The sequence below is a fragment of the Hylaeus anthracinus genome, unplaced genomic scaffold (genome assembly GCF_026225885.1).
Source record: "Hylaeus anthracinus isolate JK02 unplaced genomic scaffold, UHH_iyHylAnth1.0_haploid 12002, whole genome shotgun sequence".
Taxonomy (NCBI): Eukaryota; Metazoa; Arthropoda; class Insecta; order Hymenoptera; family Colletidae; genus Hylaeus; species Hylaeus anthracinus.
In genome coordinates this window covers 10,694,788-10,710,015 of record NW_026534349.1, presented here as the reverse complement: position 1 = coordinate 10,710,015, position 15,228 = coordinate 10,694,788, and the positions used below count along the sequence as shown (strand labels likewise).

The 15,228-nt window shown below is 45.4% G+C and overlaps 1 protein-coding gene across 4 annotated transcripts in view; it reads right to left on the bottom strand.

Annotated features, from left to right (window-relative positions):
- LOC128892051 (uncharacterized) overlaps positions 1–15,228 on the bottom strand; it is an 86,185-nt gene that overhangs the window by 48,206 nt on the left and 22,751 nt on the right. Inside the window, exon 3 of one of the 4 annotated variants that reach the window (XM_054152126.1) lies at positions 1,052–1,111. The exons of the other annotated variants lie outside the window; for them this stretch is intronic. Within the exon in view, the coding sequence (XP_054008101.1) occupies positions 1,052–1,085 (34 nt within the window). The 5' untranslated portion in view covers positions 1,086–1,111. The remainder of the gene's footprint in view (positions 1–1,051; positions 1,112–15,228) is intronic. 4 annotated transcript variants of the gene reach the window in all.

The following is a 15,228-nucleotide window of genomic DNA, read 5'->3' as shown; positions in this document are numbered from 1 at the left end:
TAAAAAGTAGACTCGAGCAATGCGAAGGAACCGGCTCTCCTTTTAAGGGAGTCGTCATTTCAAGGGAAGGAATCATCATCGTCAGGCCTGCGTCCCGTAAAGGGATAGCTGGGACACGTTTCTATTTATTATAAGTCGGGAAAGTCAACAATCGGGAGCCCGTAGCCGACCGTAAATCACGGCGGATCGTCTCCTGGCGCGCCTTAACGTTAAGGACCGGTATATGTAACCTATAAGAGGGATGCGCAGGCGGCAGTGATATATCGTACGAGTCCCCCATTGTCTCTGACTAAGTTCACAGCGACGGGCCACCGAGCAACGAGTCTCTTCCTCGTATTAATTACAACGTCCGATGCTGGGTTGGGTTTGGACGCGAGTGTCCACGATTTTTCTTCGGGGGGGGGAGACAGCGGACGGTGTAAACTGACGAGTTTGTCTGTTTTTCGTTTGCATAAACGGCACAAAGTTTCTATCTACTTGGAGAGGTAAGGACGAGGTTGGAAAAACGGATGCAAAACGCGAAAGCGCATGTACACCCTTGTTCATAAATACGAGGGCGGATCAAACATAAACGAGACTTTATTTTGAAAATACTTTTATTCAGTGTAATAAAATATCCAAGCACGTATCACTTTTCAACATAATCTCCTGTTTTGGAAATGCATTCTTTTGCGTTGCGCAACTGAAACGTGGACTTGTTGCTCTGACATTGTGAATGTTACTGTCAAACTTGTCTGAACTCAACAATGCCATGCTCTCCACACTCCTGAAATCCTAAACAATACACTGTAGAAGGAGTCACCCGGTCCCTTTAAGTTTACGCGATCAGAAACAAAAGTCTCGTTTATATTTGATCGGCCCATCGTATCTGGATACTGGACACCTTTTCGAACGAAATTTTCAAACTGATTCTTTTAAAAAATGAAGCATCGTATGAAAAAAATTTGATTCTACATTTTCGATTCAATATTTTACGTAGAATCACCCCCTACACGGTTGCACCACCGGTTACGGGACACCGTGTACAATTGAACGACGATTAGAAGCTCACCATTCGGAGCCTGCCTGCACAGCCTGGCGAACATCTTCTAATTAGTCGACGACCGTCTACCTGCAAACGACAAATACGCCGAAATTAGAGTTGCACTTATTAATTAATCCTCGATCGAAAACGACTAATTAAAACGTCGCGATAGAGTAACAAGTTGGTGTTATAAATTACGATTACTCGGTTGCCGGTTAATTAGGCCCTGGATATCAAAATTCCCAACGACCGACGAGTAATTGAACATCCCCGAAGCGTAACCCATCACGCCCGAGGCGTAACGCGCCGAGTGTCAGATGGGATATTTCCTTAACGCTAATGGCTACCAGTCGTCCGCTAATAATTACGAGCTTTCCTTGACTAATAGGTAACGACAGGCGATCTTCCTACCGGGGCAACGCGAGTATCGGCCCGCAGCCATCAACCTGGTGGATTTTACGCCACCCTCGGAGGCTTGTCAACGACCGTCGGTTCTAAATTGCTCCGCGAACAACGTGAAATCATAATCTTAAATTGTAAATGATTTCGCAATTTACGACCCTTTCATAGCACGGCGAGAAACCCGCGGAAAACAGATCCCGTTTGGATCGTAAATAGAAGATACGAACGGTAAACTAGCGTAACGGATCGATAGTACCAACTCTGCATCATCTGGATTCCGCGTCATTGATTCCAGTTTTATACTCCGAAATGCTGGCTTTTGAGTCTTCCATCGCCCTATTAGTGTAAAATGCAAATTTCTGCGAAAGGGACGCTCGAAGACTAAATTACAGACGTTTCGTTTCTAGATTGTTGGTTTGTTAGACTTTCGATACTCGTATTGCTAGTTTATCGTGCTGAATTGCGTGTTGAAATCGCAAATCATATATGAATGCATCTGCAATTGTGTCAAATGGAAGCGTATACAAAGTAAATTAGATTCATTGATTAATATTCTCAACCAAAATTAATAACTGAAATTCCGATTTATGAAGATATATTAGGATAAATATCGATCTGTACTCAACCTTCGTATTATATTCGGTATATTCACCATGAATATTCAAATCTTATAGAGATGCCAAATAAAAACACTTACTACATCTCTTAAAGGTTCGACAACAGAAACTGAATCTCGTATATCAATGTCCTATTTACCACGCCATACTGTCTAAGACAAGAAAGTTAGCTATGTAAGGGCCCACCCATCATATTTACCCGATGGAGCGTTGACGGTAAATAACAATGAGCCATAAAAGATTTCGAAGATAAAGTTCGATCGCTGCATCGTTACCAGCGTGTACCGTGGCTAGTACCTACGTCTCACCACGAACATTCTAAATCACTCACTGACTGAATCATTGCCTGTCCATTGCGCCACAACCTCTGTAACGCCGAGTTATATCGCGTGTTAGAAAAGTAAAAATCATCCGTAAAGCTATCCACGCTGGGCAGACTCTTATGCGATACGAATGGGTTACAAGGATTAGTCCAGCCTTTCCCGTTTCGTACGTTCGATAAATTTTCATCGACCTCGTCATCTGAAAGTCCGATGGAACGAGCCCGTCGGGACGTATCCGTCAACCTCAAAGAAGTCGTCTAGACCTCTCTAGACGAGAGCACGACTCGTTCGGCGGGTGCACAGTTCGCTATTTCGCGGGTTCAGCTTTGTTCGAAAAGTTCGGTTCCCACGACAGGAGAATTATTATTATTTTTGTACGGGTGCTTAGTCGTTCTTTTTATTTTATTATATTTGCTCGCGGTCGGTATGCTTCGTTAGAAAAATATTACGATAACGCAAAAAATCGTCTGTTTAAAGACTTCCCTGTAATAATTTGATCAACGACCATACGGTGCGCAACGGTAGGTAGAAAAAGTCAGGTAATCACGTGTCAGTGGACACTACGGGATTACCATTTACAATGACTATTACCATACGACAAGGTACGGGATAGAGCGAGAGGGGGATGAGAAAGTCGTCGGGACTCTACATAATTGCGCAACGCATTGGATACGCGCATGTACGGACGAATGGAAAACACAGACTGCGCTGTGTACCATTTGTTACCGTGCTGTTGCGCATAAATGCGCAAAAATGATTTACATCGCTCCCGATAATCGTGGGTAATGGTCCTTCTACGAGGGAGCTGCGACAGAGAGTAGGTTTGCCTCTTTTCAATCTTCTTCGATGATTATTTTATTCTTCTTCGAAATTGGGAATTGTTATTCCTTTTTATTTTTGTGTAGCTTGAACTAATATTCTACTGCATAAATGCGATGTCAATGTATCGACATTCCTTCTTAAGTCTTTATTTTTAGTTGTCATAGTCTGCACAGAACCTAAACAGAGCCTATCATTTACTGAAAGAAGAAGACCAAATAAATCTAAGCAAGCACAGAAAAATGAATATTGTTACTCAATCTCTCAAGAAACAAAAAAAAAAAGAAATCTACAACCTGATACTTCTACCCCTAGCCTCCTTTACCTCGGTCTAGAAAAAGGCGTACAGGTAAGGCAATTATCGTTTCGCTCGTAGATTCTTGTCAATTTCTTGCCCAACGAGGATAAAATACTGCGCTTAATTAAGCGCCGTGCACAAGAATTCGCAGGAATCCCCGCAACAGGGAATTCTTAAGAATTCCGGATTCCCTTATTTTTTTGCCACCGTTAGCAAAGGTAAAAAGAAGCAAAACCGACTATCTATTCGTAACTCCCCCGTGGTTATTTATTTTTCGGCGTTCGAAAAAGAACTTGACGCCCGCGTAATTCGAAACAAGGTCCACGAGGGGATGCATCGGTATTCGTCCCACGCGCACGAAGAGCCTTTTCGGAGTCTACTGAGCCAAGCCGTGTTTTGTTCAGCATAATTACCTCGGATACAGCCATTAATTAGTATCGCTAATTATGTGGAACAGCGGCAGCGAATACGGCAGCGGTTCGAGAACTCGAGCCCCGGCTCGGTTTATCCTATTTGTCGCGCATAAATAACAGATTAATGCCGCGATACGGTAGCTTATGCAAATGCGGGTTCAAAGTTTATAGCATCTAATTAACCATATTACCTGCGGCTCGAACTTAATAAGCTCGGGCGCGACCGGTTCCCGCGTATTAATCGACCGCGGAAACGCCGAAAACGTTGGGCGAAATTCGGTAGGGCACGCGGTGGGGAAGGATTTTCTTTATTCGCTGCCAGGCCCACGTCAATTACGCCTTTTCTTAGCCACGCGGTAATAATGTATCGTAACGTATTACCAGCGCTACGGTCAAGGTGTAATAAATTATTCAGCACGCTCGAGCAATAAGCACGTTGGTCGTTTCGCCATTCATCGACTCCCTATCGAACCGACGCGACGCGCGAGCCCTATAGGCCGATCGACATCGACTCTATCTACTTGCCATCGTTGCGGCACATTACGCCACTTACGGGGCTCGGACGTTCGTCGAGGAGGACGAGGAAATTGCTATTTTTACAGTTGTTTATGTGTATTGGAAAATTATGAATGATATTTAATTATACGCGTGGTATAATATAGCGTTTTCCACCAAATGTTTCTCGTTCTTTACGAATGTTCCTATCGATAGTTCGACAAGGTGTTCCCGCGTAAGTAAATTCGCGATCAGAGGAACTTCGATGTCCCGATCGAGGTTCGACCAGCAAAAAAGGACGGAATTTGGACGTAGAGACACCGGAGACGTAATCCGACGCCTTGATGGATGGCTCGATCGCTATGCCGGAAGTGGGCAGGAAAAAACTGGCATTTAGAGGCGAGCAGGGCACCCTGCCAAGTCCGCGTGTCCACCGTGGATGGGAGGGCTGAAAGCAGGTTAGGCCAACACACCAACCGGCTGTTTGACATAACCAGTTCGGAGCTGCGGGCAAGGACGCCACGCCGCCTCTTTCCCGTTCTCCAGTGCGCTCTCCTTTTCTCCGCTCTCTCTCTCTCCTGGGACACAATCGCCGATTCCTGACCACCGCAATGCATCACGATCGATCGCTGCCACTCAGAAATCGACCGAGGGGCCCTCGTGTGAACCAGCAGAGATTGCGTCACTCCGAAAGCATGGACAGAGGGAGTATTAAATTAATATCTACAGTGGGTGTAGAATGTATTCGTACACCGATCAAATTTCCCAACAAACTTTTGTGTGAAATCGTAGTTTCTTAACTTCCTTTTTATAATCAATGATCTAAGATAGATATAGCCCTAAACAACATTTACTAGTTAATTTGTGAAATTAACAAAAAAATGCGAAAAGTGGGTAAAAGTATAGAAGCAATAAGTATTTGTACGATTCTTATGACGAACCATTTACAGCAGAGTTTGTAACGTAAACACATTAGTTTATTGGTCCGTGCGAATTAGAAAACATCAAATTTCCAGTCAAGTACTTTTAAACAGTTGTGCGAATACTTATTACTTCAATATTTCTATCGATTAATTGTTTTTATCTTGTTAATTTCGCAACTTACATAAGTAGCTATTTTTTTGTAATCTATCTATTCTAGAGATTTCCCAGAACATGTAGATTGCCATTGTTTATAAAGAATAAGTTAATAAATTATAATTTGACACAGTTTTTTGGAAATTGATCGGTGTACGAATACTTTCTACACCCACTGTAGATTAAGAACGAATCACTGCAACCTAGGTCTCTAGTCAAGAAGAATATAGTCCAGGAGATTAGGATAGTTAACGTTTGTCCTCTGTAAAAACGAATCCATATACTGCGATACGATTTTCGATACAAGATTAGATTTTTTCGAAAATCGATTCTGGAAAGTCTTGGAGCCGACGTGCCGTTAAGTGCGCGTGTAACGTGTCCGTCAATTTCTCGTTGGTTCTCCTTGTGTTTAAGTTTGTAAATAGCGATGATGGTATGGTATTATCTGTTTTCCATCGATCCCTATTTTCTAATAGTTGAAAACAGATAATACCATACCATCATCGGTATTTACAAGCACCGACGCGAGTAAAAACGGGACCAAATAGACCAAGTTCTCGATCGCGTGCCCCGCTAATTTTCGAACTCGATTCTCTCGGAACCCAAGCCTGCCAGGAGAAAATCTCGTTCCACCATTTCGATTTACATTCATACAAGGGATCTTGCTCCCTTTCGATTCTCGACACCCGTCTTTACAAATAACGAGGGTCTTCGATTTTCCGCTAGCGACTAGAAACGAGACGGAGTCGCGTATTTTTGCGAACGTCGATCACCGTCAATTATTCCGAACGAAATTAAAATAAAGTTAATAAGATAGCCTGGAAACCTTTTACAGACGAGCCTTTTTGCCGGCTGTCAGATCTACCTGAGCGATCGCCCTGCTGGGCCGTTGGTTCGCGAGCGGAAAGGAAAACGCATCGTGCCGGGGTACCGCGTTTTTCCTCGCGCGTGTATACGACTCGGGGATGGCATGCCTCGATCGTTAAACCGTGATGGAGGTAACGTCCACGAAAAACTGGATCCGTGGAGTAACAGGGTCCCTGCGGTTGATTGTTGTTCGCGAGGCGAGTCGAACGTTCAATGAGAAAACAACCGTTTACGAGACGCGCGTGTAAGTTCTACGTCGGCCGACTTTTTGCGACGAAATCGCTCCGACGAACTTTCCCGAGCCGCGCTGGAAAAATTCTCCTCGGCTCGAACCTCTGAAACACCTCGACGCGTTCTTCGATCCTTTCGAGTAAGAAAGGAAATATATCTCCGGGATATATTGGGCTTTCTGTTCGGTAACTTTCAGTTGCTTTCATTCTTCGTTCAACCTTCTATACTTGTACTATTTTTAGAGAATCGCTTCTTCTTCTAAGTGCTCCCATTTGCATACGCGCAATCACCGTTCCGCAAAACAGATTAACAACGATAATTAAATTATACCGATCTACCGATCAATATTTTCAGCCGCGACACGCGTGCACACGAAATGCCTGCCGTAAACCTGTTACCTGCATTTAAAGAGCTTCCGTGTTTCAAATACTAACGGCAATCCCATTGTCAAATAAACAGCGTTTGAAGCCAATACGGGTCTAACATTCCCGATAAGGTTCGCGTATTTTCTTACGATTGGTCTGCCGAGCTTTACGGAAATTCACGTTTCTACAAACGTAGATGACGAAATGAAATTTAAACGAGAGTATCTTTTATCCTTTAGACAATGGCACGCGTATTTTATTATTCGCGTCTCGTATCTTTTTGAATTTCCGCACACCATCGTACATTTTCCCATATTTTCCCATGATGCATGAATTATCATCGGTGTACTTGTGACTCTAACGTCTACAAAGCCGACCGTGTCGCGCGAAATACGTCATCAAACTGTAGGAATTTGTTTTTAACGCGATCGATCGACAGCAATGCCACGATGGATCTACGAAACGCAGCGTCGAATCGAGTGGAACAATAAGCACGTGGATCGAGCAGGGCCTGCTCGGGCGTGGAATAATGGCAGTCGTAATGCGGTCGAGCGATATCGTTTCTGATTGTTTCGCGTTAAATCGTCCTGCCCAGGCAGCGGTTGCAACAGGGCCCGATCGCGTGTCTACCTTTTGCTCTTGGTATCTTCGCCGCAGCATCTCGAATGCGTCAGTCATGCATCTCGGCGCCTCGTGCCCGTTCGACACGGGCTGGAAACAATTTTAACGCGAATAAATCGTTTTAATTAAGCTACATCGGGGCCGATGTATCGAACGTAATGGAGTTTTTGCGAGTTTCGCGGCAAAAGAGAATCGTAGCCTTTACACGGCGCGCCGAGCGTTAATCGATTACTCGACGAATCCTGGAAAATATGCTCGATCGAAGATTATTGGTAAAGGATGTGTCAAGGTTAACAGCTTTTTACTAATGCCGGCTTGCGTTTATTATTACAAGGAGCATCGCGCGCCTTTAAGGCCTATTCTGAGAACGCGTCGGGGATAGTCAGTCGGGATCGGGAACCGGAGAACGAAGCGACCTCCAAGTCGAAGGTCATCCAGACCATTCGCCTCGAACGAACGATCATGTCTGCTTACGAGATGATTTCGTATGTCTCGATGACCTTGAGTGACCTTGGGTAAACGGTTCAACTCGCGTTAGAAAAGAGGCGAACTCGTTCGAGCCGAGCGAGGGCCCCGGATGATTTCATTTATCAACGTCCCTCTCTGAAGCGATCTCCTCGTACTCCACCAACCAGGCCCACGAAATTTTATTCCGAGTATTTTTATAACACCTTGATCTAAAGAATATGCGAGAATTGGAAGTTTACTGTAACTAGAGAAAAGTTGGATCTCGATAGGAACAAGTGAAGTAAGATAAGAATGGGTAATCGATGTAAAATGAAATCAGAAACGTTCCTAATTAACCCCGGTGCTCCCTACATCGTCTAGCCAATTTGAAAACATCGAGGAAACATTCGTGGAAGATTGAAGAGTGGATAAATTTCAGCAAGAGACAGGTTCGATTGTTCACCGCGGGACAAGGCCAGGAGGCGACTATAATAAGGCGGGGAAGGATTTATTACGAGACATTAAAACTGTTCTTCCAACGGTATACCCCAAAACGAGAACTGGCCAGGGGTAGTCGAAATGTCTCGCGACGTTCTTGATGGCGCGAGATTGAAATACCCCCGAGAGAGAGAGAGAGAGAGAGAGAGAGAGAGAGAGAGAGAGAGAGAGCAACGGGACGTGAAATCAACGATCCGAAACGCAGAGGCCCCGTCAGGTCTCGTCAAGATGAAACGTTTCGTTGACCTTCGAACGGTGGAATGCATGGTGCCACGAAGAAGGGAACAAAATGCGTCGCGTGACAAGAAGAAATGCGACACCGGCCGTGGCCGTGTAACTAAATCGTTTTAATTGAGTAATATTCGCTAAGCTAACGCGCCGCCGTTCAATTGAATTGGCGCACCGTGGAAAAATTCGAATCGCGCCCGAGGGAACGTGCGCGCGTTACTTCCGCATTGGTAATGATATTTAATAGGTTGACGTTATAATTTATTGGGCAACGTCATCTTCGTTCATTATGCCACGGTACTTACGACCGAACCACGTATAAGTCAATGGCAGAATTTATTGCGTCGTTAAGGTAATGCATGCGATACACAGCGTTGTAGATAACATAATCATTTTATGCGTAGACCACGTTTTATCGAGCGATGCGCGCCCATGGCCTGGTGCTTAGGGTTCCCGTATCGTTGGGACCTATTCGACGATCGCTTGCGAAAGAGGATCACGCCGAAAACTGGAAAAGAGTGGAAGCTTGTGGTTCATTTTTATTTTTAAGCATCTCGAGTCACTTGGATCTCCCTCAACAATGAAGAGATAAATTGCTCCATTACCATTTCCAATGCTCTCTGAATATTCTTTTGCGAAGTCTACTGGATCCAGAAAAGTTGGATCGAAAAATACAACAATAAAAATGTACCAAACCCTCGGACATGTCCGTGTTCAAACATTGAAATTGTTAACCATTCTAGAAATACTATAATAAGTACACTGACCATCTTCATGCATTCATGACAAATGAGGAAACGTACGAAACTGTACATAAAATATCAACGATGATGTGCACATTGCATATTCGTTTAAATTTCTCTTTCTGTAGTAATAGAATAAAAATACAACGTCGAAGCAATCGATGATGTCCATGGTGTTACTAGTTGGCTTAGTTGGCCGATGAGAAGCTCGCGAGGAATTTTCGAAACGAGCAACGAGATTCTATCGGTCCCGAATCACTGGCAACACGTAGCCTTCGGGATGGTCCCCTGAACCTTGTCCGAAGGGAATCGTTCACCTATCAGAAAACGATACCTCGGTACACGCAGGATCGTGGCAGCGAGCATGTTACACGACGGAGAGGAGGCGCAACAGCTGACCACCCTCCGTGTTCGGATGGTAAACGGATACGGGCATGTCTGGACACCGGATATCGCGGTTCGTTAGCCGCTCGTCTCATGGGCCGGAAATCATTCTTTGCTCCCGAGGTAAACGCGCTTCGCGAACTTTCTGCCGGCCGACACCGTTAATGATCCACGAAGCGACTTAGAAGGCCATCCCCTGGCTATTCCTCTTCGCATCGAGCATCCTCCAGGGACAGAATCCCCTTATTGATGCGCGCATCAACGAAAAACTAGCTCGGGGTTAACTAGTCCATTTCCTGCCCGCTTGTGGGATCTCGACGGAGAATTAACGTGGGTTTCGTTGATGACGGAAATTCCGTTTGTTTTTAGAGACGGCACGCAACCAGGTTACACCTTAACAAGGTTTCGAGGATTTAAATTCTCGAGGACTTAAATATTCGTATTCCGAGAGATACAAAGTCGAAGTTTAAGTTATTATTTTAGCACAGAGGTATCGAATGAATTCTTCCCACTTGCCAAAGGAGCATCGGGTTCCCCGAAAAAATTGGTTAGAATCTTTTCTGCTTTTTGTAAACGCGTTCGTTACAAAGTATACCATTGAATTTTGAAAATATCACTCGATTCCTATGGAGACCTCCGAACTTTTGCTTTCTTTGTTCTCAGTGTGCACAAGTGCCAACCCTCGACTCCCTTTCATAAAGAATCCCTTTACAATCACCTTGAAGCGGTCACTAAGTTCACGTTCAAGGTAGAAGCCAGCAAAATGAAACGAGCACCGAGGAGAACGCAAATCCAGGCGGAATCCAGCAAAGTATTCAGCCCCGACTACCCGTGGAACGGATAATAAGGAATCGTTTCGAACACTGGCGCCGCCTTAATTGAATTAAGAAGAGAAACCGACGTTTTCAGCCTGGAACGAGGCGTTATTTCCTATGGCGAACGAGAAAACCGAAAAGGGACGAGTTTTGGGGGACGTTGAGGAGCGCACGTGTGTCCAGGAGCGTTAATTAAGCCCGATAGCCCGATGGCTATCTCTAATGCGATATTAGATGTCCTAATTAAGGAGCCGAGTGCGATATGCGAGACTTCGAGGGACTTTTTCCCTTGCGAGCCGAATGAAAAGGAGCAGAAAAAGGTGTCGGACTGTCGCGCTAAAATCTAGACGGTCGGCAGGCGGTCGTAAATCTTGCGGTCGACGCCTTTCCGGAGGGAAACGACGCTGGGCCAATTTACGATCGACCGATGGGAACGTGGGAAGAGCGGAGGTGTTCGACACGGCGGCGAAGAGGAAACGTCCCCGAGTACCAGCGGAACTCGCGGCAGGTCCTGGGGATATTACATTAATGGGTAACGATACAAGAAGCTGAAATTTTTACGAGACTTGTATTGCTTCGAGTTAGAAATTTTCCGAGACATTTTATAGCTTGTTTACCTTGGGCCGTACCTTGTCCGTTGGGAGTCCTACTATTTTGGGAGTACTATTTGGCAGTATTTGTTTATTACTAGAGGTTCCATTGTATGACGCAAGTAGGTTAAAAAGATGGCTTTTTGAGGGATGATATAATAGGAGCGCGTTGACTTTTAGTGCTAAACCCTAGAACCTCTCAAGTCCGAGGAACACTGTGCCTTTTCACTATACAACTAGAGGATAATTATAATAGCTCTCGCATCGCTACGCAATTCATCAAGAAATTTCCTTTCAACTCTATTCTTTCTAATGGAATCCCCTCTCAGCTTTAATCTGTCTGAAGAAATCTCCTTTCAACTTTAATCGTCTTTCAGCTTTAATGTGTTTAAAGGAATCGTCTTTCAGCTTTAATGTGTTTAAAGGAATCGTCTTTCAGCTTTAATCTGTCTGAAGGAGTCCTCTTTCAACTTTAACGTGTCTAAAGAAATCTCTTCTCAGCTTTAGTCGGTCTGAAGGAATTTCTTCTCAACTTTAATGTGTTTAAAGGAACACCCCTTTCGACTCTACTCCCTCTCAGCTTGCTTTCTCTCAGGTTATTTCTTCCACGCGTCTAACACAAGCTCCAACCCGAAGACCACAGAGAACAGCCGACTACGCGTACTTAGAACTGTCACTCGTGTCGGATCGCTCGATAGTCGTCGTCGTTCGCGTGCTTGTTAGTCGCGGGCTCGGTTGACCGTTTTCGATCTGCTGCACGTCACCGAGTGTCGCGAAAGGTGCAAAGACACATCCTCGAAAAAGATCCTTGGTCCTGATCGGTCCACGGCTGCTTCTCCCGTGCGAACCCGCAGGACTCGCTCCTTTGATTGCCAACCGCCATCTGGGCAAACCGATTCTCGATAGACGCGGCAGCTACACGAAGGGATCCCCGATCAACCCTCGATAAGAAGTACTCTTTTTAAATGATAAACCAAAAATGTCTATTTTCCAACTAAAAGAAAATGTGCCCCCTAAAGGCTTGGGAGCGCCATGGACGATCATGTCCCATCGTTCGTCGGTGGTTTCGATTCGCGATCGCGCATGAGAGATGGCATTACTGACACGGTCGTAAAAGCGTCCATAACCCGGTGATCATGCACCGTTCACGAGGTAATAATAGAACGCGGCGTCTACAATGCCGTGGACGCCTGGAATTGGTCTTTCAGGCCTCGTCAATAGAACCGTAGTGTCAATCGATACCGCTTCTACCTTATCGTACGTCTCTACTGCTACCCAAGAATTCCACGCAGTTACGCGTTTAGGGATCCGATGGTTAGACTCATATTGGTGTTTTCTTTGGCGTCAGAGTTTATATATTCCTCGAGGACCAGCTTGAATCTGCATAGTATCCTAGTACTCGTCTTCAGATCCCTGGATGGACGCTAGTTCTAGCTTTAATCTGCAGGTCTGAATCTTTTGAATTGGACACGCAGCACCTAAGCGTTCTAGCTTTCTTAAAGCGGTGTACGACTTCGATATCTGGCCAAACTCGAGCTCTCGTATCGCGCGAGAAGTTTCGGGCGAATCTAGTAAACCACGGCATCTACAGCGTCGTGGACGTCTGGAATTGGTCTACGTTTCCTCGTCAACGGACAGCGTCGATCGATGAGGTACCTATCGCCGGTGCTCGCCTGTACAGCTACCCAGGAATTCCATGCAGTACAATTCACGTTACGCATTAGGTGGATAGATCGTGCTCGTCGACTTTCCTCGGTGATAGAGTTCGCGCGCTCATCGAGGCTCGCGGCGGAAAGGTGTCCCGGCGGCGTCGTTTAATTGTGACTTCGTAATGATCGTGCGCCAATAGGTAAGGAAGAAACAAACACACCGGTCGACGGTCCTCGATAAATCACCATTAGCCGCTTAAAAGCACCCAGAGCACCTGATCGAACGAGGGGTCACCGTTCACTCCCGCGTTCGTAGTCCTAGACTGGCAGCCACTTAACTACGACCAGAACGATCTGTAATTCCCTTGGGAGCCATTGAGATATTTCTAATCAAACACGAATAACCGACCGACCCGGGAACGGAGACATCGTTATCGCCGGCGCAGCGTCGCCGCGCTCACAACGCCGATGCGCCTTCATTAATAACCACCTAACGGCGCAACGTCGACGCATTTTTCTCCCATCGGAATCATGACGGATTACACGCTCCGCGGTCCTAACCTTAGACATTCGCTGTGCAACGAAACATCGCGTCGAGTGCCAGAGCTTAAGGGATCGAAGGAGGAAATACAAAGATTCTTTTCTCAAACGTTTTCTCACGAGTGTGTTTTAAATTGTTCGAGTTGAAATTTTGCATACATGTAAAAAACACTGTCGGCTACGGCGTAAATAAATATATTTTGGACATTTAAAAAAATACACAAACGAACCTACTAAATTTTCGAAATTCATGTCGAATGCGTCGGAAAGAGTACCCTTTAACCACGCAACTGCCCGGGGCAAACACGTGGAAACACAAAGTCGACGAAACGTTTCGACTCGTGACAATCCCTGCAATCGGGGATCGCAGCCTCGAGGTTCGAGGCTTGCTCGATACGTATCGAAGCTCCTCCGGGTTTCCCTTCCGTGCGTTCGGCCACGGTGAAGAGCCGCTGCACTAACTTATACCGCGCTTACGTGGCCCGATTTACGAGCATGCGAACGTATTCACGCGACGCGAAAACGTGGGTAACCTACGTAGGCTCGAGACACGCGTTACTCGGTTTAACGATCGACCTTTATGTTCAACGCGACGCGGTGCCATACGCGCATAAATCGCGACTCGGGGACAGTGTCACAGGTTGCAATCCCCCTTCCTCGTGCTCGCCTCCAAAAATAGAGATGCAGTTTTTGTTCTTTGAATCACTAGAGGAATGTTCGTTCAAAAATATTTGAATAATAAACCACGGAGCGCGATTTTCTTGATGGATGAATTGTTTCGTTTAAAATAAATCAAAATTGAAATTGATATCAATGGGTATTAATCGTGTCACTACAGAGAGATTCGTTATAACGAGACATGATCAAGTGCACCCGTACTCGGCGAAAATTCAAAGTCGATTTTATCGAAAACAAAGCCACACACGAACAACAAACTTTTATTCTATATTTTCGACTTATTTCTTCATGTAAAATCACCCCCTATCGCTTGTACCATCAGTTACCAAACACCCTGTATAAAATAAGTGAAAAAGTAAATGTATGTACAACTACGGTTAACGTTAAACCTATCATTTAATTTAAATAAGGTTTAAGTACTCATGGTGAGTAAGAAGTAGTAAAAATATTTGAAAAATACCTAAACAGAGTCACAAATATTCCAATAGCAACGTTCGTAAAAAAAATGTTTTAAGATCAGGGGAATCTCGAAGTTCCTCTTCCCAGGAGTGCTTCGAAATAATCGAGCAGCTTAAACAACGCCGGCGTTCCCGACCGTGGTATCGGTATCGTCGAAATTCGAGGTCATCAATTTGTAATTAAGGACAATAGGAAGACGGAGCGAGGGAGATAGCGGGCGCAATTAGAGCCTGAGCGCGATTTATAATGCGGCAGTGAAACGCAACGGCGCGGTCTTGCCGCTCTTTACAGCTTCCATATCTCGAGGCAAAGGACCGATCATATAACACCGGTACTTAGATACCGTCCACGCGTCGCGAGCCCCCATGAAAACGCGAAGGAATAAAGGCCGCACAATGGCACGGATACGCAACGTCCGCTGGACCATGGCCGAGGCTCGCCGCGTTATTATACCGGCGTGCTGCACGCCCGGCTGAAAAAGCCTCTTGAATGTAATCAGCCGCATTCATCCTGCCACTCACTTCTTGCGAGCTTAGAGGGGGCCTCGGTGAACGCGTTCCGTGTTTACAAGGTGTACTGACCCGCCGCAATATCGCTATTGCGAGATATTCAATGGACACGCACGCGAGGGATTCCGCTTGGCCT